At 37.6% G+C, this 24,088-nt stretch overlaps 3 protein-coding genes across 3 annotated transcripts; 2 read left to right on the forward strand and 1 right to left on the reverse strand.

The window, feature by feature from the left end:
* Positions 1 to 14,505: 14,505 nt before the first annotated feature.
* Positions 14,506 to 15,159, reverse strand: LOC141646579 (uncharacterized). Its single transcript, XM_074454456.1, has 2 exons — positions 14,888 to 15,159; positions 14,506 to 14,818 (listed from the first exon to the last, which is right to left on the reverse strand). Exons 1-2 carry the CDS (start codon positions 15,157 to 15,159, stop codon positions 14,506 to 14,508), a joined length of 585 nt encoding a protein of 194 aa, XP_074310557.1.
* Positions 15,160 to 19,637: 4,478 nt separating this feature from the next.
* On the forward strand, positions 19,638 to 20,963 carry LOC141646590 (uncharacterized). The gene has a single exon (XM_074454467.1). It carries the CDS (start codon positions 19,638 to 19,640, stop codon positions 20,961 to 20,963), a length of 1,326 nt encoding a protein of 441 aa, XP_074310568.1.
* Positions 20,964 to 21,010: 47 nt separating this feature from the next.
* Positions 21,011 to 23,533, forward strand: LOC141646600 (uncharacterized). The gene is made up of 2 exons (XM_074454477.1): positions 21,011 to 22,884; positions 22,969 to 23,533. Exons 1-2 carry the CDS (start codon positions 21,011 to 21,013, stop codon positions 23,531 to 23,533), a joined length of 2,439 nt encoding a protein of 812 aa, XP_074310578.1.
* Positions 23,534 to 24,088: the final 555 nt, after the last annotated feature.

The following is a 24,088-nucleotide window of genomic DNA, read 5'->3' on the forward strand; positions in this document are numbered from 1 at the left end:
ACAATTGAGGGACAAAGTAATGTACCAGTCGACATTGATTGCGTGCTGCTTCTCCTTCTCCTTCTTCTTCTTCTTCTTCTTCTTCTTCTTCTTCTTCTTCTTCTTCTTCTTCAAGCTCTTCCTCTTCCACCTTCGAGGCAGACGCAGAATCCTGGATCAGGTTAGGGAAAGTCATGTGTTCGTCTGGAGGCTCGAAAAGCTTGGTCAGAGATTGCAACCTCGTCGGGAGATGGAGTCAGATGACGTAGACCTACGCAAAAAAACCAAGTAAGGAAATATAAGTGTCAAAGGAAAAGGTCAAAAAGTAAGGGCATGCAAATACCGCGAGTAAATCGCCAGGCGCTGACGATATAATCAGTAGGAGGAGGAAGCGTATCGACTTTTACAAACATGAAACAAGAGAACCACTTGCTATCATCAGGCTTTACAGGACAGATGATGCAATTTTTCTCCCCATCTCGTACTCAAATGGTCACCTGGCCCCGACTAAGAGACCTGGCCGAGAATAGATGGGCAAGATCTGAGAGACCAACATCATAGCCAAAACGGCTATTCATCGCATGAATCGCAAGCATAGTCCACCAAGTATATGGAGCAACTTGACAAATAGCCAAGCTATTCAGATTCATAATTGCCTGGACCAGAGGAGGAAACGGGAACCTCAGGCCCAGACGGAATGCATACTCATACTAACATATCCACCCCTCCCGCACAAAAGCAGCTTTCTGGCCAGGAACGGGTATGTGAAATACCACTTGATCAGAAAACCCGAAGGTCTCCTTGATGTAAGCAAGGTCCTCCATGGTAAAGTCGGAATCACATGAGTGTTTCGAAGAAAGGACGCTACCAGAAGGGAAAGGATTAGCCGGCGCCGGAGTCTCCGTGACGGAGGTCGAGGAGGCAGTTTGATGTGACATGGTAAAAGGGAAAAAATAAAAAGAAGAAGGGAGGGTAAAGTACCTGTTGCAGACGGCCGGAAAAGATGAAGGGTTCTTTGATTTATGAAGAAATTGAAAGGTAAAAGGAGTTGGGAAAACCAAAGGGTTATTATAAAAGAAGAAGTTGTGGGAGAGTGGGAAGTAAAAGCGGCGGTTGGAGGGACATTAAGTGGGGGAGTTACCAAGGTTGAGGCAACTGCTAACACTTCGTCAGTTTTCCGCATCGCAAACAGAAATTCCAGCCTAAAATACTTTGAGACGGAAATTTGGGGGCAATTGTTAAGGATAAAATATCACTTATTTGCATGGTTGACGTGGCAAAGGATCATTGGTAGATGAAAACGGGAAGGGATCGCTGACGTGGCGTAAGGAGAGCCGCAAGATCACAAAAAGCAAACAAACACAAGTTGGCAAATAAGAAAACACACGTGCAGAAGGAAAGCTAACAACTAAGTCAACCAACAGCCCCCTATTCTTATGGGTTGACTAAGGATATAGGAGCAGAAATAGGATGGAGGTTTTCTGACTCTGAGTCTGACTTGAGCAGCTATAAAAGTAAGAGAAGAGCAACACTCAGGGGCATTCGAAAATCATCTCAAGCAACTCATCATTCCTTAAAAATCCCGTCTATACTTGGCAATAATTAACTAGCTAAAATAATCATTGTATTTCCTTACTTGCATATTGACCCTCGATTATAGTGCAAAGTTGGTGGGATTCCGACTCCCCCCGCGGTTGTTCCCACACCGGGTTTCCGCGTCATAAAAAATCCTCCGTGTCATTTTCTTTAATTTCGTCTTTTCTTTGTTCATTGTCATTGTTGCATCTAAACCGTAATTGGCACTAGATTAATCACTATCACTCACATAATTAATTCGTAACGGGTAAATTTTTACCAAAATAATACGCAACATCACTAAACAATGCAAAGTCCTAAAGGTGGCGGACATAGGATATGGTATCGGACCGACACCAATCGCTTTAATAACAACGGTGATAGAAACTCTACCCTAAGTGTCTAAGGAGATGAAAAGAAACGATGATCAAAAGACAGATGAGGTACAAATATATATGAGTGATCTTCCATCAAGTGACCTGAACATGCTTTTTAAAGATATAGCCAAAATACAAGGACCAACAAGAGACGATGATGGTACGCCATTATGCTTTGTCATGGGTGTTCCAGGCAACTTGTATGGTCGGCTTTTTCCGAATAAAACCTTGCAATATGTGCATTGCAGTGCTACTCTTCATTGGCTCTCTCAGGTTCTTGTCGATTCAAATGGTTGATAGCTACCTTCATCTCGTTACTACTGTCTATATTTCACTTTTATGGTTAGATCAAAACATTTTAACTAATATTGTTTTTCAAAATGTTCGATAGTAAAATGTGATCGGATCGGATTATTATATGAGGTAGACTCTGTTCTTTTGGACTTAAAGTCACTTAATTTAAGTTTACTTTAGATCCTATAAGTTCAGTTCAGTTCAGATCAGATCCTATAAGTTAAGTTCAGATCCTATAAGTTCAGTTCAGTTCAGATCTTATAAGTTCAGTTCAGATCCTATAAGTTTATTTCAGTTCAGATTCTATAAGTTCAGTTCAGTTCAGATCCTATAAATTCAGTTTAGAAAAGTTATGTACAGAGTATTATTTTTAAAAACCGACGCAAAAACATTTGACATTATTAATTTTTTTTTTGGGAAAAGGTAAGTTTTATATATGCCAAGTCACCAATTACACTTATAAGGGATACTCCCTAGACAATCTACATTCGAGCAATTATACTGTCAGTCCATTGCTTAGCTATTCTAGACATGCCTAGATCATTTTTACATCGAATCCTAGCACAGACTTGTGTCCTAACACTTTGAAACACAATATCAGGTCTGGGAACCACCTGATCAAGTCTACTACAATTCCTATGATACCAAATCTGGTACATCAGGTTAGCAACACCAGCAGCTATAATATGTTTTACCATAAGAGACTGTACTCTCAGATGAATCCACCAGTGAATCACATCATTCTCGGGTATTAACACCTGCAGCCACTGAGCCAACAAATGCAAACATTTTTTGCTGAACACACAAGTGAAGAACAAGTGATCAATATTTTCCTCTTCAGTCCCACAAAAGAAACAGCAGTTTTCCTGAATAATGTGCATTTTAAGTAGCCTGTCCTGAGTTAGTAACCTGCTTTGAGCAACTAACCAGATGAAAAAGGAGTGCTTGGGTTGCAGCATCTTGTTACAAATCCAAGGGTGCCACACCACCTTCATCCCCTCTTCATCCAACCAGCTGTACCCAAGTTTTATCGTGTACTGTTGCCCAGTAGCCTTCCAAGAATCATCAAAAAGAAACTGTTTGAGTATGTCCTTCACCCAGCAGATCTTCCTCCAAGCCCAGCTGGAGGAGGATGAAGGTTTATAATTGTGCCAATTCTGATTTTTCAAATAAATAACATGAATCCATCGAACCCAAAGGTGATCAGCTTTTGCTTCTATCTACCAAACATATTTTCCAATGGAGGCAATGTTCCATTTATGCAGATTTTTAAAACCAAGGCCACCCTGCTTCACAGGCTTGCAGATTCTATCCCATGACACCAAAGCAGGGCTCTCTTTAGCCTCATTCCCATGCCACAAAAAAGTTCTACACATAGCATCAATCTTGTTCGAAACTGTCTTAGGCAGAATGAAAATACGCGCCCAATAAGTGTGCAATGAGTGGAACACAGCTTTAATCAAGGTTGCTCTTCCTGCATAAGACAATTTCTTACTCCCAACATTCCTTAATCTCTCAGTCACCCTATCAACTAAAAGTTGGCAATCAAGGATCCCCAATCTCTTAGGTTGGATATTAACTCCCAAATACCTAAAAGGAATCTTACCCCTCTTCATGCCCGTGGCCTCCTCAATACTATTCATCAAACTCTCAGGCACCCCATTACTAAGCAAGTTTGATTTACCCTCATTCATCCTCAGGCCAAAAGCTTTAGAAAAAGTTTCAAAGGCCCTCAACAACAGTGTGATAGACTCCATATCCCCTCTACAGAACATCACCAAATCATCAGCAAAGCATAAGTGATTAAGCCCAAGTCTACCACATAATGGATGAAACTTGAACCCCTTAACCCTCTGAACTCTATCCAACATTCGACTTAGGTATTCCAGGCAGATTGTGAATAGCAGGGGAGAAAGTGGATCACCTTGCCGCAATCCTCTTTTGCCTTGAAAATATACAAAAATATCACCATTAACAGCCAGAGAGTATGATGTGGTACTGACACATTCATAATCAGTTGAATTATACTGGAAGGAAACCTCATAGCCTCCAACATCTCTTCAACAAAAGACCATTCTACAGAATCATATGCTTTTTGAAGGTCTATTTTCATCAAGAGCCTAGGAGAGCAAGACTTCCTCTTATATAGTTTGATAAGATCTTGACAAACCAAAATATTACCAACTATATCCCTTCCTTGGATAAAAGCACTCTGTGACTGACTGATAATCTCAGGGAGGATACCTGATAGCCTATTACAGATCACTTTGGCCAGGCATTTGTAAACCGTGTTGCAACATGCTATAGGGCGAAATTGCATAACATTCTCAGGGTTGTCAACTTTTGGAATCAGGGTAAGAATAGTATTATTGCACTCCTTCAAAAGTTTACCAGAATAGAATGCATTACGTATGGCCCTAACTACATCTTTCCCTACCACATTCCAGCTATCCTTAATGAATTGGCTGCCGTCTGGACCAGGTGATTTATTGCCAGGGATGGAGAACATAACTATTTTAATCTCTTCATCAGTTAAAGGAGAAGTCAAGCTAGCTTTGTGAGCAGCATTAAGATACTTACCACTCCAAACAACCCCCAAGTGAACATGACTAACAACATTGGAAGTGCCAAGCAACCCTTTATAAAACTCCTCAAAAGCACTCTTAATCTCCTCGGGCTGAGTACAAAGTATTCCATCCTTATTCCTAAGCTGATAGACCCTATTCTTTGCCCTCTTTTTCTTGATACTGGAATGAAAGAAAGATGTATTCTCATCTCCCTCTTTCATCCAGTGCTCCTTAGCTTTTTGAGCTAAGTACAAATTCCTGGCCTTCAACAAATTTTTAAGGTCCTCAGCACAAGCATGTTCAACCTCACAATATCTATCATTTAAAGGATCAAGTCTTAACTTCTCTTGAAAGTGCTTCAAAGAAAGTTCAGTGGCTTGAGTAAGATTTTCAATGTCACTAAAACTTTCCTTATTCAATTGTTGCAGTCCTTTCTTCAAATTCATCAGCTTCTTTACAACTTGAAACATAGGAATCCCTTGTATGTTGATCTGCCATCCAGAATTTACCACCTCCATGAAATTATCAGCCAGGGCCCACATGTTGAAATACTTAAATGGAGCTTTCTTCCTTACCCCCATAGCATAATTACTTATTTGACATTATTAATTATTCGATACATATATACATTATTATTTGGGTTATTTGATAAGAATAATCTAAACTATGACCGTCCTTCTTAAAATAATCCAAACTATTCATTATCCTAAAATAATCTGATTTATACCATCATTTAACTTATATTGCCTTAGATGAAGGGCAACCTGCTCAGCAGGTCACTCCTTCATTTTTATCAAGTTCTTCATCTCTATTATTTCTTCTTCTCATCGCCACTACCTCCATTGATGACCAATAAAGAAAGACTTGAAAAAATAGACAATATCACTGAATCTTTAATCATTAAAGTAGAACATAAATCTTCCCATTTATTAACTGCTATTATTATTCTTATTCTTCTCTGTCATTACCTCCAAACTACTCAAATGAGAAAAAAGAAGTAACAGATAAAATAAACTAAATCAAATAAACCGTTAAATTTCCATAGCAAACAAAAATTAAGAGAAAGGGATAAAATGGAACATCCATTTGAATATAAATACCATAGTTCATATGTGTTAGAACACTAGCACAAACAAAACCAGAGTTAACCTTTGATAATATTTTGGAGGTTATTCTTCATTAATAGGGATGTCGTCATGGTTTCTCTTTCATTAGAACAACAACAACAATCATTAATAACGTTACCTCAAAACGAATTACAGTTCAACGACGCTGTTTCGACCATAGTAGATTCGCTAGAGATTTCTCCATTCGCCAAAGATTTAATTTTTTTATCTGGGTATTGATTAGTTTTTATTGTTTGTTTGGTAAGTTTTCTGGGCATCAAATGATGCTTCTGGGCTGTTTGATTTGAGTCGTATATGAGAATGTGGTGTTGATGTTGGTGGAGATGTAGTAGATTGGTGGCAGCATCTTTGCGGTGGTGTGCTAGTAATTTTTTGGTATTTGGTGGTTGGTGATGGAGGAGTGAAGGGTGTGAAGAGGATGAAGCAAATATTGCTCTAAATAGAAAAAATAAAGGGAGAAATTAATAGAAAAAGTTGCATTGGAGGAACAAGATGAAGATTACAAAGGAAGATTAGATAAGAAAACAAAGGCAACCTACAAAAGTTTAAAGGTTACCGGTGATAACAAGTCAATAAGAGGATCAAGGCAATACAAGACTTATGATGGCATAAATCAGATTATTTTGGGTTAAACAAAAGTTTAGATTATTTTAGGAAGGTCAGTGATAGTTTGGATTATTTTCATCAATTAACCCTTATTATTTTTAAAACAAAATTATCATTCTTCTCATTATTTTTTTTTATCGTAATGTAACCGTAGTATAATATATGAAAAAATCAATGTATATAAAGTGAAAAAATGTTATTATCTTACCTTGTGTTTTAGACTATACTAGTTTTAACCCCGTGCAAAATTGCACCGGGTTTAATATTCAACAATTTAATTAAGGGTAATGATAAATACAACCCTAAGAACTAAATTACTTCTCAAAATGGAGTTAAATTAGGAATTTATAACACAATTACGCGTAAATTGATGTCATTAATGCTTAATTTAAACTTTTCTTTCCTTTTTTGGTACATTTATCATTTTCCTTTAATTAAATGTATAAATATAGAAAATAATGTTTTACATTGTTATGATTTAAGTTACTATTAAATCTGAGTCTAATTATAGAGTATATAAGTTATCTAATAAATTACGTATACCTTGTTTTGTTAAATATAAATAATTTAAAATTTTAATGGGTAATAATGTACTATAGCCTGTTAGAAATCTTAAAAGTTTGGCTTAGTCAAAGACGGGATATTTGGGTTTGAATTGTGGGTATACATAATGACTCCGTTTATTGTAAATTCTTCCATAATATTATTTTTTATATAAATTAGACTTGTCTTTATGACAATCGGATCAGACGGGCTAGGTCGATTACGATTTGCAATATTATCAGGTCGAGTATGCTCGGATTGGACCAGACTTGGCAACTCTATATCCTAGTATGAATGTTTAGTTATCAACCCAAACAAACAAAGTCAACTATTCAACAATTAATAAAGATAAAGATATACATTGAACAAACCTTTAATATATAAACTCGAATTAACCACATCATTCCGCACACAATTATTTGTGCTACCATTCGTTCACTATTGACCCAATAGACTCGAGCCGAAAGTGAGCCGATCCAAAATGATCCGACTTGTATTAACCTGAAATGGCCCAATCGACTTATTTTAAGCAAAATCCTGACGCAAAGGACTCAGAATGACCTAATTATTGAACCGAAAATAAATCGATCCGAATAATCCATTTACCCGGTCTACTTATTACTCAATTTTCACATACTATCGGATATGACGCGAGATATAATTTGGATTGCCTTAAGACCATAACCATTTAGACTATAAAAAACAATATGAGCTCATAAATAAATATATAAACAGGGTTAGCTTAATTAATTGTTTTATCTGTAGCTCTCCGTTTCTTTCTCTACTCTTTTTCGCCGACTGCACATAACAACTCTACCTCAATCACATTTATTTTACTTGAAAAAAATTCCAATTCATCCTAACTTAATCAACCTTAGTCACTTTGTATATATATATATGATACTCCCTACCATTTAAGAGGTTAGATTTATAATATTTCTCTCAACTTTTATTGTTACCTACATTTTTAAAGGATATATTAATGCAAGCTTTTCTTAATTACATGCATTTTACAAAAACGATTTAATTGAATTTGTTAGGATTCATTTTTTTTTTCAATCGAATATCACTATACTTATGAATCAGGGGAAAATTAAAATTATTTCAGATCTATTAAGTATCAATCTCAATAGTGTAACTAATTGCACGGGTATATTGCAATATAGATTTTTAAGAGATTTAAAATTTGTAACCAAATTAAAATTTTATTATTGGTAAAATGTTTTTTTTACCATAAAAGGTAAAAATTGTTTTTATGTCATTAAAAATAGTAAGATCTGCTAAATATTGTTGTTGTGACTTGTGATTTAGTTTTTTTAAAAGTATATCGATGATCTTATAAAAAAAATGTACTGGTATTAAGATGATTTTTCTTCGATTTATATATATATATATATATATATATATATATATATATATATATATATATATATATATATATATATATATATATATATATATATATATATTATTCTTTTCAATTTAACTTATACTTTGAAAGATATTAAATTTATTCGACTCCTTATTCTTTTCAATTTTATTATTAATTATGTAATTCATTTTGATTATATGTAATTAATTTCATTTATTCCGATTTGTAATTCATTCCGATTATATGCAATTAATTTTATTTATTTGATTGTATGTAATTATTTCATAGTATTTTTTCTAAGACGGAAATTGTCGCATGTTTGTATTGGCGGACGATTGGAAGAAATCGATTCTTTGCACACCAATGGGTCCCACCATAACCTGAATTTCCAAAAAAAAAAAAAAAAAAAAAATTGTACAAATGACGTGGCGCATCCTGCATTCAGCATTGTCTTCTGAATTAATAAAGATAAGATTTTCTTATCAGTGTTCTCTTTTGGCTGCCCACTAATTTCTTGTAAAATTTATGTTTAATCTCAATAAAAGGTTGCGTTTTTTTTTATAATAGTAATTAAATATGTGGTTTTATAATAATAATAATAATAATAATAATAATAATAATAATAATAATAATAATAATAACAACAATAACAACAACAACAAGAACAACAATAATAATAATAATAATAATAATAATAATAATAATAATAACAACATTTAAGTTAAATTAATTTAAGTTAATTTAAATTCGACTCGTGTAAGTTCAGTTCAGATCTTATAATTTCAGTTCAGTTCAAATCCTATAAGTTCAGTTCAGATCCAATAAGTTCAGTTCAGTTCAGATCCTATAAGTTCAGTTCAGTTCGGTTCAGTTCAGATTTTATAAGTTCAGTTCAGTTCAAATCAGATTCGTTTCAGTCCAAAAGAACAGGGTCGTAGTAGTCAGCAAGTACAAGTATCAATATACTACATTGCAACCATCTTTGATTGGAGGAATTGACAATATCTATCATATATTTTCGAATTTGAAGTAAAATAGCTTGAATAAAGAAGATATTAATATATATATATATAATTTCATCAGACACAAGTCCACCAGACGTAGTGAAATGGTACTTTGCTCAATTTAAGCATGATTTTACTTGCTTTCTCACTTGTCGCTCCAAAGAAGTAATAACCGATGGTCAGATGGTCCTCGCATTTCCTCTTCGCCCGTCTATTAACCCTTGCCAACAATTTTTGCTTATGTCCCTCTATCAAGCATTAGCTTCTCTTGTTTCAAGGTACACCTCTCCCAATCTCAATTTCATAAGCTTATAATACTCAACTTTTACTCTTGATATATTCATTTTCATTAACTCTAGTTAAAACCAAAACTGTTCTTCTAATTTATTAATTTACACAAATTGAGCAGGGAGTGATCACAATTCACAATACAAAAACTAGACTCATTTGATATGCTAGTCTACTTTCCATGCAAGGAAGAAATTGAAGGATTAATTTCAGAAGAAGGGTCATTTGAAATAGAGAAAATGGAAGTGACAATTGATAATGCTGCAAGTGAAATAAAGGATACTTATTTAAGAGCAGAAGCACTATCTAAGTTCATACGATCAACCTCACAAACTCTCATTTCCTACCATTTTGGAGCCCAAATATGGGATGTGTTGCCTGTTGCTTTTCTTCAAGTTATTTTGAAGCATTTGGAGTCTAACAATGATCCAATAATAATGCAAACACCCGTCCTCGTTATGCTGCTTTCAAGAAAATTGGATTGAAGTTTGCGATGCCAAGACATTGTTTGTGTAAATTAATTTGCATTGTTGTATTATTGTGAATTAAGAATACAAATTAAATTATTGGGATCATTAATGAAGAGTTTAATGAGCTCAAGGGGAGTAGAAGACATGAGAGAGTTGAGCAGTAGTTTGTGTAAGATATTCATTAATTGTATATTATGAAAAGTGATACATGAGCTGTTTTATACAGCCAAAATGTTAGCAGTACATGAGTTTAAGCTATTAACCCGTGGACAAAGGAAGTTACTATCTTATACTAGCTGATCCTAGCATTGCACGCATCAACCTATTTTTGTGTATCATAGGATCCTTTCTTTTGTCTTTGTTTTAGATGAGAGTAGGCTCTACTATTGCCCTTTGACATATTCAAGCTTGAATGGTTTGTTCTTCCTTAACTTGTACTTGTGGAGCCTTGACCCATATCATCTTTACACTCCCCCTCAAGATGAGAGTAGAGGCTTGACGTAACTCCCATCTTGGACAGTAGGCGGTTGTTCTGTGAGATGGAGCAGGACTTGGTTAACACATCAGCTACCTGATCTTTGGTGTTGACATATGAGGTAGTGAGAAATCCCTGTTGTATCTTTTCTCGGATGAAGTGACAGTCCACTTCAATATGTTTAGTTCGTTCATGATAGACTGGATTGGCTGCAATAGCCAGGGCAGCTTGATTGTCACATTTAAGATGTGCTAGACCCAGATGTGTTAGTCCTAGATCTTGCAGCAGCTGGAATAACCAAGTAACCTCACAGGTGGTCGTAGCCATGGCCCTGTATTCTGCTTCAGCAGATGACCTAGAAACAACAGTTTGTTTCTTAGATTTCCAGGAAATAGGAGAATCTCCAAGTAGTATCCAGAAGCCAGTGGTGGATTTCCTACTGAATGGGCAAGATGCCCAATCAAAGTCACAATAAGCAGTGAGTTGAACTGCAAAGTTGCTGACAAAAAGAATTCCTTGTCCTTGTGCATTTTTGTGATACCTAAGAACTCGTCTGGCTGCTTGCATATGATCAAAGGTAGGGGCATGAAGGAATTGACTCAAGAGTTGAACGGAGTAGGCAATATCAGGCCTAGATATGGTCAGATAAATCAGCTTACCTACCAGCTTCCTGTAGAGATCAGAATTAGGCAAGGGGGTGCCTTTGCCTGGTTCAAGTTTGAGAATGAGATTGACAGGGAGCTGGATGGTTCTGGATTTATCAACTCCAAAGTCCTTGAGTAAGTCTAGAGTACATTTCTTTTGAGCAATAAAAATTTCAGCAGTGCTCCTTTCTACTTCCAACCCCATAAAATGCTTCAATTCTCCTATGTCCTTCATATGGAATGAGGCATTAAGATGATTTTTAAGGACCTGTATCTCAGAGGAACTGTCACCTGCAATCACCATGTCATCAACATAGATCAAGACAACAGCGGTGTTGCCATGTTCCTGTTTGATGAACATAGAGTGATCAGCATGGGATTGTCTAAATCCACACTGATGTAGGACCTATGACAACTTAGAGAACCATTGCCTGGGAGCTTGTTTTAAGCCATAGAGAGATTTGATCAATTTGCAGACCTTGCCTTCAGGATTTCCAATCTCCCCCTGGCCAATGGGATGCAGGATTCCATCACAGTACCCCTGAGGTAGCTTCATATATATCTCTTCTTGAAGATCACCATGAAGGAAGGCATTAGCAACATCCATCTGACAGGTTTCCCAGTTATTAATAGAGATGACAGTTAGGAGTGCCCTAACTGTGGACATCTTGGCAACTGGGGCAAATGTCTCATCCTACTCTATCCCATACATTTGCCTGAAACATTGAATTACCAGCCTGGCTTTATGTCTTTCAATGGAGCCATCAGAATTGTATTTGGTTTTGTACACCCACTTGTAGCCAATGGCCTTCCTTCCTTGGGGTAAGTCAGTGAGAAGCCATGTATTGTTGTCATGGAGAGCCTGTAATTCAAGATTCATGGCATGAATCCACTTTGTTTCCTTGATGGCCTCTTGATTGAGTGGATCAGGTGTAATCTGAGCAAGTGTTACATGGCCAGCAAAGGGCTTGGACACCAGATGCAGTTGAACCATATTGGCAATTGTGGAGGGTGCCATCACAGGATTGTTCACAACAAAATCTTTTGCCCACTCAGGTGCTCTCATATCTCTCCTTGGTATTTCCTGAAGTATAGGGGCCTCTGTGATAGGAGCTGCTTCTTGAGGAACATTCTGAGTCTCCTTAGTATTGTCATCAAGACGAGGTTGAGTGACAGTGGGAGTTGGTGCTGTAGATGTTTCATGATCAATAAAATATGATGTGTCTCTTTCACTTGGAGACCATGGGGATTGATACTTCTCAGTGTTGAGGCTTGGAATAAACTGAGATAAATTCTTGATCTTGCAAGGAAACACACTTTCAAAGAATTTGATATCTCTGGACACAAAGACATTCTTTTTGACTATATCATAGACCTTGTAACCCTTCTGAGATAAAGAATACCCTATAAAGATACAAGGGACACCCCTGGGCATTAATTTGTCTTTGTCCCTGCTTGGATTATAGGCCATAGCAAGGCAACCAAACACTCTCATCATGTTATAGTTAGGTGTCTGGTTACCTCATAGGGAGTCTTACTATGCAAGAGAGGAGTGGGTAATCAGTTGATTATGAATGCTGCAGTGAGCACACAGTTACCCCAAAAAGTAAGAGGTAGTCCAGAGCTGAATCTGATTGCGCTGCTTACCTCAAGTAAGTGTCTATGCTTTCTTTTAATCACCCCATTCTGTTGAGGCCTATCAACACAATTGGTTTGTTGCCAGATTCCCTTGAATAGAAGGAATTGCTTACTCTCACCTTCTGTAAATTCAAGGCCATTGTCTGATCTCAAAGTTTTAGTGGTTTTTCCAAAATGATTTTCAGCAAAGTTATAAAAGTGGACAAGTAGTTGAGCTACTTCAGACTTATGCTTCATTAAGTAAACCCAAGTTGCCCTACTATGGTCATCAACTAAAGTCAGAAAGTATTTGTGTTTATTTCTTGTCTCTTTTCTGTAGGGCCCACAAATATCTATGTGGACCAAATCAAACAAGCCCTTGGCATTCTCTGTCCTGATGGGAAATGGTAGTTTTGTGAATTTTGCCATGGAACATGGTATGTAGATTCCTTTTGGGTTTAATGTTTGAACATTTGGAATATGTTTCAGTTTAATGTCAGAGGCATGGCTCAATCTTAAATGCCAAATATCAGAGTTCTTATCATTAAAAGCAGGTAAGTCATTACACATATTATCATGTGCACTACAAAATGGAGTGGATGTGCCCCCTGAAACCTTCTCTTGACTAGTAGTAAGAACAGATACATTTGCAATACAGACACCAGGATAACTATTCCTAGTGGGATTACCATCTACCTTAGGATGTTTAGTAACATCATTATTCATTAAGTAGTACACACCCTTGTTCTCTCTTTCAACCCCCCTAGTTGTCTTGGTTTGAGAGTCCTGTGTAACACACCATTTTTCATAAAACAATACATAACATTTTTCATTTTGAGTTATTTTTTGTACTGACAATAGATTATGTCTGAATGCAGGAACAAAGAAAACATTCTTCAGAGTTAGGCCATTAGTGAATGTGTGGGTACCCACATGAGAAACAATGGACGTTTCTCCATTTGGTAAGTTTATTTTAAGTTTTGTTCTTTACTTATCTTATGTTACTTGGAATGGTTATATCAGATACCATGTGATCTGATGCTCTAGAATCTATGATCCATTCTTGGGTGGTATTGGAAGCATAGCTACAATTTAAGTAGGCCATATCTGCAAAATTTGCCTCTAATTCATCCTCAGTTTCTGGATAGTAGCTAGCTCCCTTACCTTTGTGATTGTTCATGAGATGTTCAAACTGTTGAGTGGTGAGAGTTATGCTTCCTTCACTAGCATCTTCTCCCATACTTGCATTTGCTGCAAATTTTCCATGCTTGGAGTTGAAAGACTGCTTCCCTTTGTTTGGCCCACCTTTGTAACCTTTGGATCCTGAACCCTGATATCCACCTGATCCCTGATATCCACCTTTTAGTTTGTACTCTTGAGATTTTTCAGGGAATCTCTTGAATACAAGGTGGTCAGTTGGATATCCTATGACTTTCCAACACCTATCCTTAGTGTATCTCATTCTAGGACAGATAGGACATGAAGGAGTGGTGTCAGGTTCCTTATGACCAGCAAAGAAGGTAGAGTTATCCACTTCCATCTTATCAGGGATCCTGTAGTTTCTCCTCTAAGTCTCCTCATGCTGAAAAAGAGCTGCTGCCTCTTCCACAGTGGCCAAGGGAGTCATCATCAGCACATTTGTTCTCATGGTGGTGTAGGATGGATGCAGTCCATTCAGAAATTGAAAGAGCTTCCTCTTCTCCTGTTCCTTCAACTGAGCATCAAGCCAGGCATTGACTTCGGGAGTCATCTGAGTGACTGGAGGCCAATCAGTCATGATCTCTAGATTCTGCCATAGGATCCTCGGATCTGTGAAATACTCACAGATGCTCCTTTCTCCTTGTTCAAGATCTTCAAGTTCTTTGTTGAGTCTAAACTTTCTTGCACCATTAATGACAGAGAACGGCCTCTAGAGATATTCCCATATCTCCTTTGCAGTTTTCTCATACAGGATAGATCTCTTGATGGGTTGTTCCACATTATGGAAAATACAGGATATGAGTAAGCTGTTGCAGGTGTCCCAAGCTTCTGTTTTAACAGGATTATCAGCTGGCCTCTTAAAAACTCCAGTTAAGAACCCAAGTTTTCTTTTGGAGCAGACGGCAATTTCCATCTGCCTTTTCCATTCAAGGTAGTTCTCAATTCCTGATATTTTAGTGTCTACTACCAATGGATGAGTGCTCTCTGCAGAATGCAAATAGAGAGGGTCAGTTGGTTCCATGAGGGAAGGTGTTTTGGATAGAGTTTCTGTGTTTGAGAAGGGATTTTCCGGAGTTTTGTGGTGAATAAATCTGTCGATGGGTTGTGTTATAAATAGGCAAGTGAAAGGTAAAAGTTGGTTGAGAAGAGTAAATGCTCAACTCATTTGGTTATCAGTCTCCTTGTCCTTGAGGGCTCTGATACCATGAAGAGTTTAATGAGCTCAAGGGGAGTAGAAGACATGAGAGAGTTGAGCAGTAGTTTGTGTAAGATATTCATTAATTGTATATTATGAAAAGTGATACATGAGCTGTTTTATACAGCCAAAATGTTAGCAATACATGAGTTTAAGCTATTAACCCGTGGACAAAGGAAGTTACTATCTTATACTAGCTGATCCTAGCATTGAACGCATCAACCTATTTTTGTGTATCATAGGATCCTTTCTTTTGTCTTTGTTTTAGATGAGAGTAGGCTCTACTATTGCCCTTTGACATATTCAAGCTTGAATAGTTTGTTCTTCCTTGACTTGTACTTGTGGAGCCTTGACCCATATCATCTTTACAATTAAAAAAGGAGTCTAATTGAGTGTTAATTACTATGTTTAAACTTGTATAATACTATGTCATTACTCATTAGTAATGCGAATTATATGCTTTTTTGGGCCGTTTTAATTGATTTTTTTGTCTATTTTTGTTGGATTTTGAAACCTTGTATTTTATCTGCTTTTTTGGGTCGTTTTAATTGATTTTTGTTGTATTTGAATGAGTCTTTATTTATAGTTTTCATTAGGTAGCCGAATGATAAAAAAGGATTTTGTACGGTATATGAGCATCGATTTGGGTGACTATTGTTGAAATAAGTGACTTATTAGAGCTATAATTATATAAATTCTCATTTACGATATTTTATTGTATTTGAGAATAATTAAGTAGAATTGTAGGTGAATAGATTTTAGTAGTATTTATGGGTTGATGATGAGGCCTTTGAAGCATATCCAACATTTGGGCTCAAGACACCAAAGTGAGCGTGATTGTGAAGTAGAAAATGAGATGAAGGAATTTCAAGGCAAATTGGGCAATTGGCTACTAAAGGGTGAGTGTAAAATCGGGCCAAGGAAATAAAGAAGGAAGACAAAGTGCACATGGGGTGTCCCCTAATGGACCAACATTACAAAGCCCAGCGGTGACAAGAAGAAATATGAAACACGGATAATCAAATTGAAGGTTTTAGCGTTTTTGGGCAGACTTGCACGCGGGTCGTGGATTCTGGCGCAGGTCGCACGTGGCACGAGAAGCAATAGTCGAGTTTCGTGCCTTATTTCCTAATTTCAGCTAATTTCAGTTTTATTATTATTAGTATATTATTTTTATTAGTTAATAATTTTATTAGGTTAAGTACTTAGCTTTGATCTTTTAATCATTGATACTATTCTTATTGATTCAATAAGTATAATTTGGAAAAAAAAACTCTCTAGAACCCTAATTAATCTTTTGCTTAGAAAATTATGAGGAACAAAATCCTCCCTTTCTTGGATCGACGGATTGAAGCTATCAATTAATTAAATTGTGAGATTGTTCTTTCTTTCTTTATTTCTCAAGTATTGTTTGTGTCTCTTGCTCGTATTTTATGATTATTGTTTCTCTTGCTAATTTGATCAATTAGTAATTGTTTACTTTAATCTATTGCATGTTTAGAAATTGAATCCGTAAATTTTCAATTAATCTAGACTAAAGTAGCAAACTTTACCCTAATAATTTGTATGCGTTCCATCGTTATTAGGACGAAGTAGAGACTAAACATATAATTCGAATCGTTAATCGCGTGTGTTAAAGATCGTTATCTTTATTGCTTCCTTGAATTTTTAATGTTGTTGTTGGATTAAATCTAGACGCTTGGCTTAGATTATTCAATAATTAGGGTCTTCTAATATCGTGTTTCGAGTTAGTTGACTAAACTTAAGAGGAAGAAGGAAACCCATATTTCCACAATAGATTAGTTGAGAGTAAGTGGATCAAAGACAATCGATGACCAATTGGTTTGTTGATAGTGGATATTTATTGACCCAAGACCTTTTAATCATCTGAATTCATCTTATTTGCTTATTGCTTTGTCTTATTAGTTCATTAGTTATAATCAATCAACCAAGCCCCCCTTTCTCTTGTTATTTGTACTCTATATTATTACACATTTAATTACATCACCTTCTCTGTGGATCGATCCTTATTACCATATACTATATTTAGTTTAAGGTCATAAATGTTATAAATATTATCTTTAGGAGCATACGACTTCGGCTCACCACCGAGCAATGAGTTTTTTCAAATTGTTTTGTTTCGTGTCTTTTTCTCATAATGTTGTCATTATAGAATGTATTTATATAACCACTAATGTCCAAAAAGTTTACTAAAATTGAAATGGAAAAAACGCTCTCTAGAAAATCTCTCTAGAGTTTTTCTCTCAAAAGAGTTCTTATCTTTTTGTCACCTGACTTTGTTTTCTCAAGCTTATCCCTTCTTACACCTTTCCTCCGCCTCTTTCCTACCCTGTTTTCCCTCTTTTCTTTACCTGACACCTCATTTCTCCTTCTTGTTTTATACGTGTTAGCTCTTTGACCTACCTATTCGACGTGTTAGCCTACATGTTTCTCCCACCGTCTTTATAATCTTTCCCAGTTACTTCTTTATCCTTCTCCGTCCTCTGTTTAACCTTTTACATATCTCAGATTTTAATGGCTTCTTCTTCGTCCACTGTTTCGCCTCCTTGCAGAGCTGGAGCTTGCTTGCAGCTACCTCCTCATTTGTGTGTTGACTTCACGGATATTGATGCATCTCTCACTCTTTTGGGGAAGTTGCAGGATCAGAGGTACTTCGAAATTGTGCGTATTTTGCAGATTGTCCAGGCGAAGTGGAAGTTGAATGGTACGGTTTCTATTCGTCGTTTTGAGCCATTTTATCATTTCTCGTTCTCTTCCAAACAAGACTACGATTACTTCCGTCAGCGTCAAACCGTTAATTTGGATGGAAGCCTGCTCGTATTCCGCTCTATTTCGGCTACTTCAACCCCGGACAACCTCTTCTTCCATATTGTTCCTATTTGGATCAGGGTGAAGCATTTGCCTTTTCATCTGATGAATACCTCGGTTGCAGCGTTCTTGCTTTCCCATGTTGGTGATGTATGTGAAGAGGAATCGTACCCGTCTTTGTTACCTCCACGAAACTTTGTCCGGGTTAAAGTTTGGATCGACCTGTCAAAGCCTTTGATTCCCGGATGCTATTTGGCGCTGAATGAGGTTGAACATCAATGGATTTCTTTTTCTTATGAAGGTGTTTTTAGATTTTGCAAGACATGTGGCCAGGTTGGTCATAGGATTTCCTTCTGTCCTACGAGTAAGGTAGCCGGAGCTCGTGCTATCCGTGCCCGTATTGACTCTCTTGCGGCGCGTGGATTGGTGGTTCTTCATGGGCCACCTAATACTCCTTTTTATTCTACAGAGATCATGGGTCTTCCACCAATATACAAGTACTTCAATACTAATATTGATCTTACGGTGGATGGAGACCCGGTGGTGATGGATTCAGGGGGAGCTTCCCCTGTTTTTTCGTTCTCAAGTTCCGATGAAGACGCACCAGATGAGGCTGGTCCTTCGTCATCAGCTCCTCCGGACCTCCAGGTACATGAAGATTTATCCCGTGAAGTTCTTCTGGAGTCTTTCCCGGTGCTGCGTAGACCTGCGGCTTTTGATCCTCCTTCTTCTTCTCGTTTTGTTCCACCTGCGGTCTCTGCTCATCCACCTTCTCCGGCGTTCCGAATGCACGTTCCTGAAGATGCTATGGAGGACTCACCTTTTTTAGGTCTTCGTGAACCCGCTCTGCCTTCTCAAATTATAGATGTTGGCTGCCTTTTTCGTGACTCGTTCGCTCCTGCTTCTGATGTTGCTTTTGACCCTGTGGAACCTGTGTCGAGGTCTTTAACTATGGTTTATAAACGAAAGGTAAAAGTTGGTTTCAACTCCTCCAGTCGTGCGTCTTTTAAACATACTAATAGATCTTCGTTTTTTTATTTGGAATGTACGGAGGATTTGGTATCCATTTCTCCTGATTTGGTATTAAATCCGTCTCGTATTCCTCCTTTTTCCTTTTTGTTTCCTGCGTTTCCTAACAAGTTTGATGCTATTTTGAGGCCTGGTTCTAAGCGTCTTTTCAGTTCGGTTTCGGTTGATGATTATGATCAGCTTCCTCCCAAACGCGCTCGTCCAGATGAGCTTTTTCTTTTTCGTTTTGTTTCTTATTCCTTACCGGTTTCTTTTTTGCCTGTTTTCAGCGTTGAAGACTTGCTAGCTGAAGGTCTGGTGGCGGACCATAATGCGCCACCCGGTTTCCAATGACTACTTTTGCCTGGAATTGTAGGGGATTAGGAGAGATGGATGATCCTACAATTCCGTTTTTATTTTGGTGTATCCGTCAATATCATCCGTCAATTTTGTTTTTGCAAGAGACTATGTCTTCTTTATCTGCTGCTGCTTCGAAGACAGCCCATCTTGGACTCCCTCATTTTTGTGGCATTGACTCAGTTGGGCATAGTGGGGGTCTTCTTTTGCGTTGGGATGACTCAGTTGTACTTAGCCCTATTAGTATTCACCCCCACTTTATTTTGTGTAAATTATGTTTACCAGTAACTGATGTATGTACAAAGCCTGATATGTATGTGATGTTTATATATGGTGAACCATCGTTTGAGTTGCGTCTAGCTTTATGGTCCTCTATTACTGCTTTGATTTCTAGTTTGTCTCCTTTTCTAATTATTGGTGATTTTAATCAGGTAGAGATGCATTCCGATAAATTAGGTGGATCATGTGACATTCGCGGTCAACAGGATTTCACTACCTGGAGACTTGACAATTCTTTGCTTGATGTCCCTTTCTTTGGCACAAAGTTTACTTGGTTAAATAATCGCTCTGATGGTCAGTTAATTATGGAACGCCTCGACCGTGCTTATGCCAACAATGCCTGGCTTCACCTTTTTCCTTATGCATCGGTTATGCATCTTCCTATTCTTGTTTCAGACCATGCTCCTATTATCCTCAAGTTTTTCTCTCCTTCAAAGGTGTGTAGACGCCCTTACCGGCTTGATAACTGGTGCTTCAATTCACCAGAGGTTGCCCAGTTAGTAGCTTGTGCATGGCAATTATCTATTGCTTGCTCTCCTATGTATGTTTTATCTCGCCGGCTTGCTGATGTCCGTTTTTCTATAATGCAATGGGTTATTCATCATCGGTTGTCCCATGGTATTAATTGGTCTGAGATACAAAATCAAACTCAATGTTCTAGTTCTGGGATTGTAGATGTTCAGTCAGCAACCTCTTTTCAACAAATTCGTTCTGCACAACTTCGACTGATACAGACTCAGCATGCTTATTGGTTACAACGGGCAAAACTGAAAACTGAGGTTCTTGATGGCCTCCCATCGCGGTTCTTGTATTCCCGTGTTAAACAACGGTCTTCTCACCAGCGTATTCTTGCTTTACTTTCTAGCTCTGGTGAATGGTTGTTTACTCCAGACCAGATTTCGTTAGAAATTACATCTTTCTTTCGAGATCTCCTATGTGCAACACCTCCTCTTGATCCTGGTTCACCTCGAGGGTTTGTTGCCCCTTTGCTGGAGTCGCTTGATCTTCCGATGCTCAGTTCTGAGGACTGCCTGCTGTTATCTGCTCCTTTTACGGAATCTGATATTATACATGCTCTCAATGGTATGGATGGGTCCAAATCACCTGGGCCTGATGGGATTACTCCCAATTTTTTCCAGATGTTTTGGCCCAGATAGGTCAGTTGGTTACTTTGGCTCTTCTTCGATTCCTTAACTCGGGTGTTATGCTGAAAGAATGGAATCATACACGTGTTATTCTTATCCCTAAGGTTGAGAAGCCGGAGTTGATTTCTCAGTATCGTCCTATCAGTCTCTGCAATGTTATTTATCGTATTGCTTCCAAGTGCCTTGCTAATCGCCTCAAGCTTGTTATTTCATCCATTGTTTCGGACTCTCAGCAAACTTTTGTTCCTTCTCGGCTTATGTCGGACGGTTGTCTTATTACTCACGAGATTATGCATTACCTTAATAAGACGAAGAGAGGATCGGTTTCTTATGCCGCTCTGAAGCTTGATATGCATAAAGCTTTTGATCGTGTTTCTTGGACTTTTCTTATTGCGATCATGAAGAAATTCGGTTTCCCAATTTTCTGGCAGAATATTATTTGGGAATGCATATCGACTGTCACTTATAATATCATTATCAATGGCGAGCCCTCTGCTACATTCAGACCTTCTTGTGGTCTTAGACAAGGCGATCCTCTTTCACCTTATTTGTTTATTATGTGTATGGAGATTTTATCGTGCCAGTTGCGCTCAGCTGAAAAGACTGGCACCTTACATGGACTCAAGATTTCTCGGTATGCTCCAACTATCACTCATCTCTTTTATGCTGATGATGCCTTCATTTGCTGCAAAGCAAATCCATCTTCGTTTGAAACTCTCAGGAATTTGTTTCGGAACTTCGAACTCGCATCGGGGCAGATGATAAATTTGGATAAGTCTTTTATTAAATTCAGTCCTAATGCTCCGACTGATTTCAAGTCCCATATGGCATCCATTCTGAAAATGCGAACATCTGATTGCTTTGGGAATTATTTGGGTGTCCCGGTAGATCTTCCTTCTAAGAGGTCCTTAGCTTTTCATCCTTTGTTGGATAAGCTGACATCTCGTATTATTGCTTGGTCCTCTCTCCACCTCAGCCAGCCTTGTAAGCTGATTATTATCAACTCTATTATTTTGGCCTCTCTACGGTTTCTAATGACTTCTATTCCTTTTCCGCTTGGAATTTGTAAGAAACTTGATTCTCTGATTGTGGCTTTCTGGTGGCGCAAGGATGTTCGTCATAAATCTATTCACTGGCTCTCTCGAGACTCTCTGCAGCTTCCTCTTGAAAGTGGTGGCCTCGGTTTTAAATCTGTCTCTTTGCTAAGTCAGGCATCCCTTTTGAAGAATTTCTGGCGTATACATCATCATCCATCTGGGTTATTATCAAAGTTTATGACTCCCAAGTACCGGAAAGATCTACCTATTCCTGCCTCAAAATCAAAGGTCTCTAATCCTTCGTTTTTATGGTCCGGGTTATGTCGTGTGGCTACTGCTTTTTCTCCTGGTTTTTCTTGGAAAATTGGTAACGGTGCAGCTGTAGACCTGCTTACCAACCCGTGGGTGAATGGCCACACCCCCTTAGTGAGACTATATTCTGCAGCAGAAACACCAACTATTTGTGATTTGCTCGATGCTTCAGGTAATTGGAATCCTTTCTCTGTTTATCGTTGGTTTCAGTCTCCGTGTGGCAAGGCTATTCTTGCTATGGAACCCCCTCATATTGATATAGATGATTTCCTATACTGGAAATACACGGAAGATGAAGTCTACACTGTCCGCTCAGGATATGATTTTCTGTTGTCACAGACATCCTTTTCCTGCTCTCCCTCTTTTTACTCTGCCTTTCCTTGGAAAGTTCTCTGGGGTTTTCGCTGTTCTCCTAAGTTCCCTCTCCTTGTTTGGCGTATAGTACATAATATCCTTCCCTCTTTAGAAAATCTCTCTGTTAGAGGCATCCAGGTTAGTACTTGTTGTGTTTTCTGCAACTCACAGTCGGAGTCTTTAGATCATCTTTTTCGCTCTTGTACTGTTTCTAGACATGTTTGGCTGTCGTAAGCTCTTGGCATTAATTCTGTAGCTAATCCTGTTGTTTGTTTGCAACGCTGGATTGCTGATTTTATTACCTATTTTCACAGGGTCACGGATTCTGCAGATAAGTGTCTACTTCGCTTCCTATGTATTATTAAGGCCATTTGGATGACTCGCAACTCGGTAGTCTTTGACAATTGCAGTGTCAATCCGCTTCAGATTTTAAATCTCTCTGACTACCTTCTTGCATCTCATTCTCAGCTGACCGTACTTTGGTCTTCCTATTCTGCAGCCGCCTCCAAACTGTCTTTACCGAGCTTAGACTATGCTCTGCCTTTCTCTGCGGTGACTTACTTTATTCCTGTTTGCAGGGCATCTCATCGGGATTTTTATATCATCTCTTCTTTGGATACACTCTCTGGCACTCCTGTTGTTCAACATGTGCGTGCACCCACGGTTTTTGCAGCATCAACACAAGGCCTACTTCGCTCAATGTATAGAGCTCACTCAGCTTCGCAATCTTCCGTTGTTTTCAAAGTTACTTCAAAAAAATTAACTTCTGTTCTGGCCTCCTCAAAGCCAGTACCAATCGAATTGCGCCACTCTTTGTGCACAATTCGTAGTTTCCTTCGTCTGTATGTTCACTGGTCAGTTAGCTTGGCAACTGGATGATTTGTATGTACTTTTTACGTAATATATGAAGTTCATTAAAAAAAATAAAAAAAAAAAATAAATAAATAAATATATATAACCACTAATAATATTAATGTTCACCTGAAATTTGAGGGGAGTATAAGGCCGGTTCCATCAGAAAATATCGTAGGGGATATTAGGTATACAGTCCACCTATCCCTAGTCTTTATACTAGGTTAATTTTACAGTTTTAAAGTTTAATCTATTATTTTTAATTTAGATTCATTCATGGGCTGAAAGAAACAAATTAATATTTTTTAGTGATTCTATAAATTTTAATTCAAAAGAAAATTGTTGTAATACTGTTTAATGACATGCATTTCTTTTATTAGTATTATCTCACATTTTTTTTATCTCTTTCATAGTTACATCATGGCAATATATATACTACGATCATGCACTAAACCTTAGGGCAACTGCATAATTAAGATGACAAATATATATACTGACAAAATAACAATACTCCTACAACTCATTCTTTTTTCTACCTGCACCATTTTCTTTTCTTTTTGTTAATCTCTTTTTACAGTGTCC

Source organism: Silene latifolia, chromosome 1 (genome assembly GCF_048544455.1).
Source record: "Silene latifolia isolate original U9 population chromosome 1, ASM4854445v1, whole genome shotgun sequence".
NCBI lineage: Eukaryota > Viridiplantae > Streptophyta > Magnoliopsida > Caryophyllales > Caryophyllaceae > Silene > Silene latifolia.

Bases quoted from the DNA above. Each gene is read 5' to 3' on its own strand.
- LOC141646579 (XM_074454456.1), bottom strand. From the start codon at position 15,159: ATGGAACCAACTGACCCTCTCTATTTGCATTCTGCAGAGAGCACTCAT. The intron at 14,819-14,887 runs GTATGAGAAAAC...TAATGGTGCAAG, and splicing joins CCCATCAAGAGATCTATCCT to AAAGTTTAGACTCAACAAAG.
- LOC141646590 (XM_074454467.1), top strand. From the start codon at position 19,638: ATGTCTTCTTTATCTGCTGCTGCTTCGAAGACAGCCCATCTTGGACTC.
- LOC141646600 (XM_074454477.1), top strand. From the start codon at position 21,011: ATGCTGAAAGAATGGAATCATACACGTGTTATTCTTATCCCTAAGGTT. The intron at 22,885-22,968 runs GTAAGCTCTTGG...CTATTTTCACAG, and splicing joins TCTAGACATGTTTGGCTGTC to GGTCACGGATTCTGCAGATA.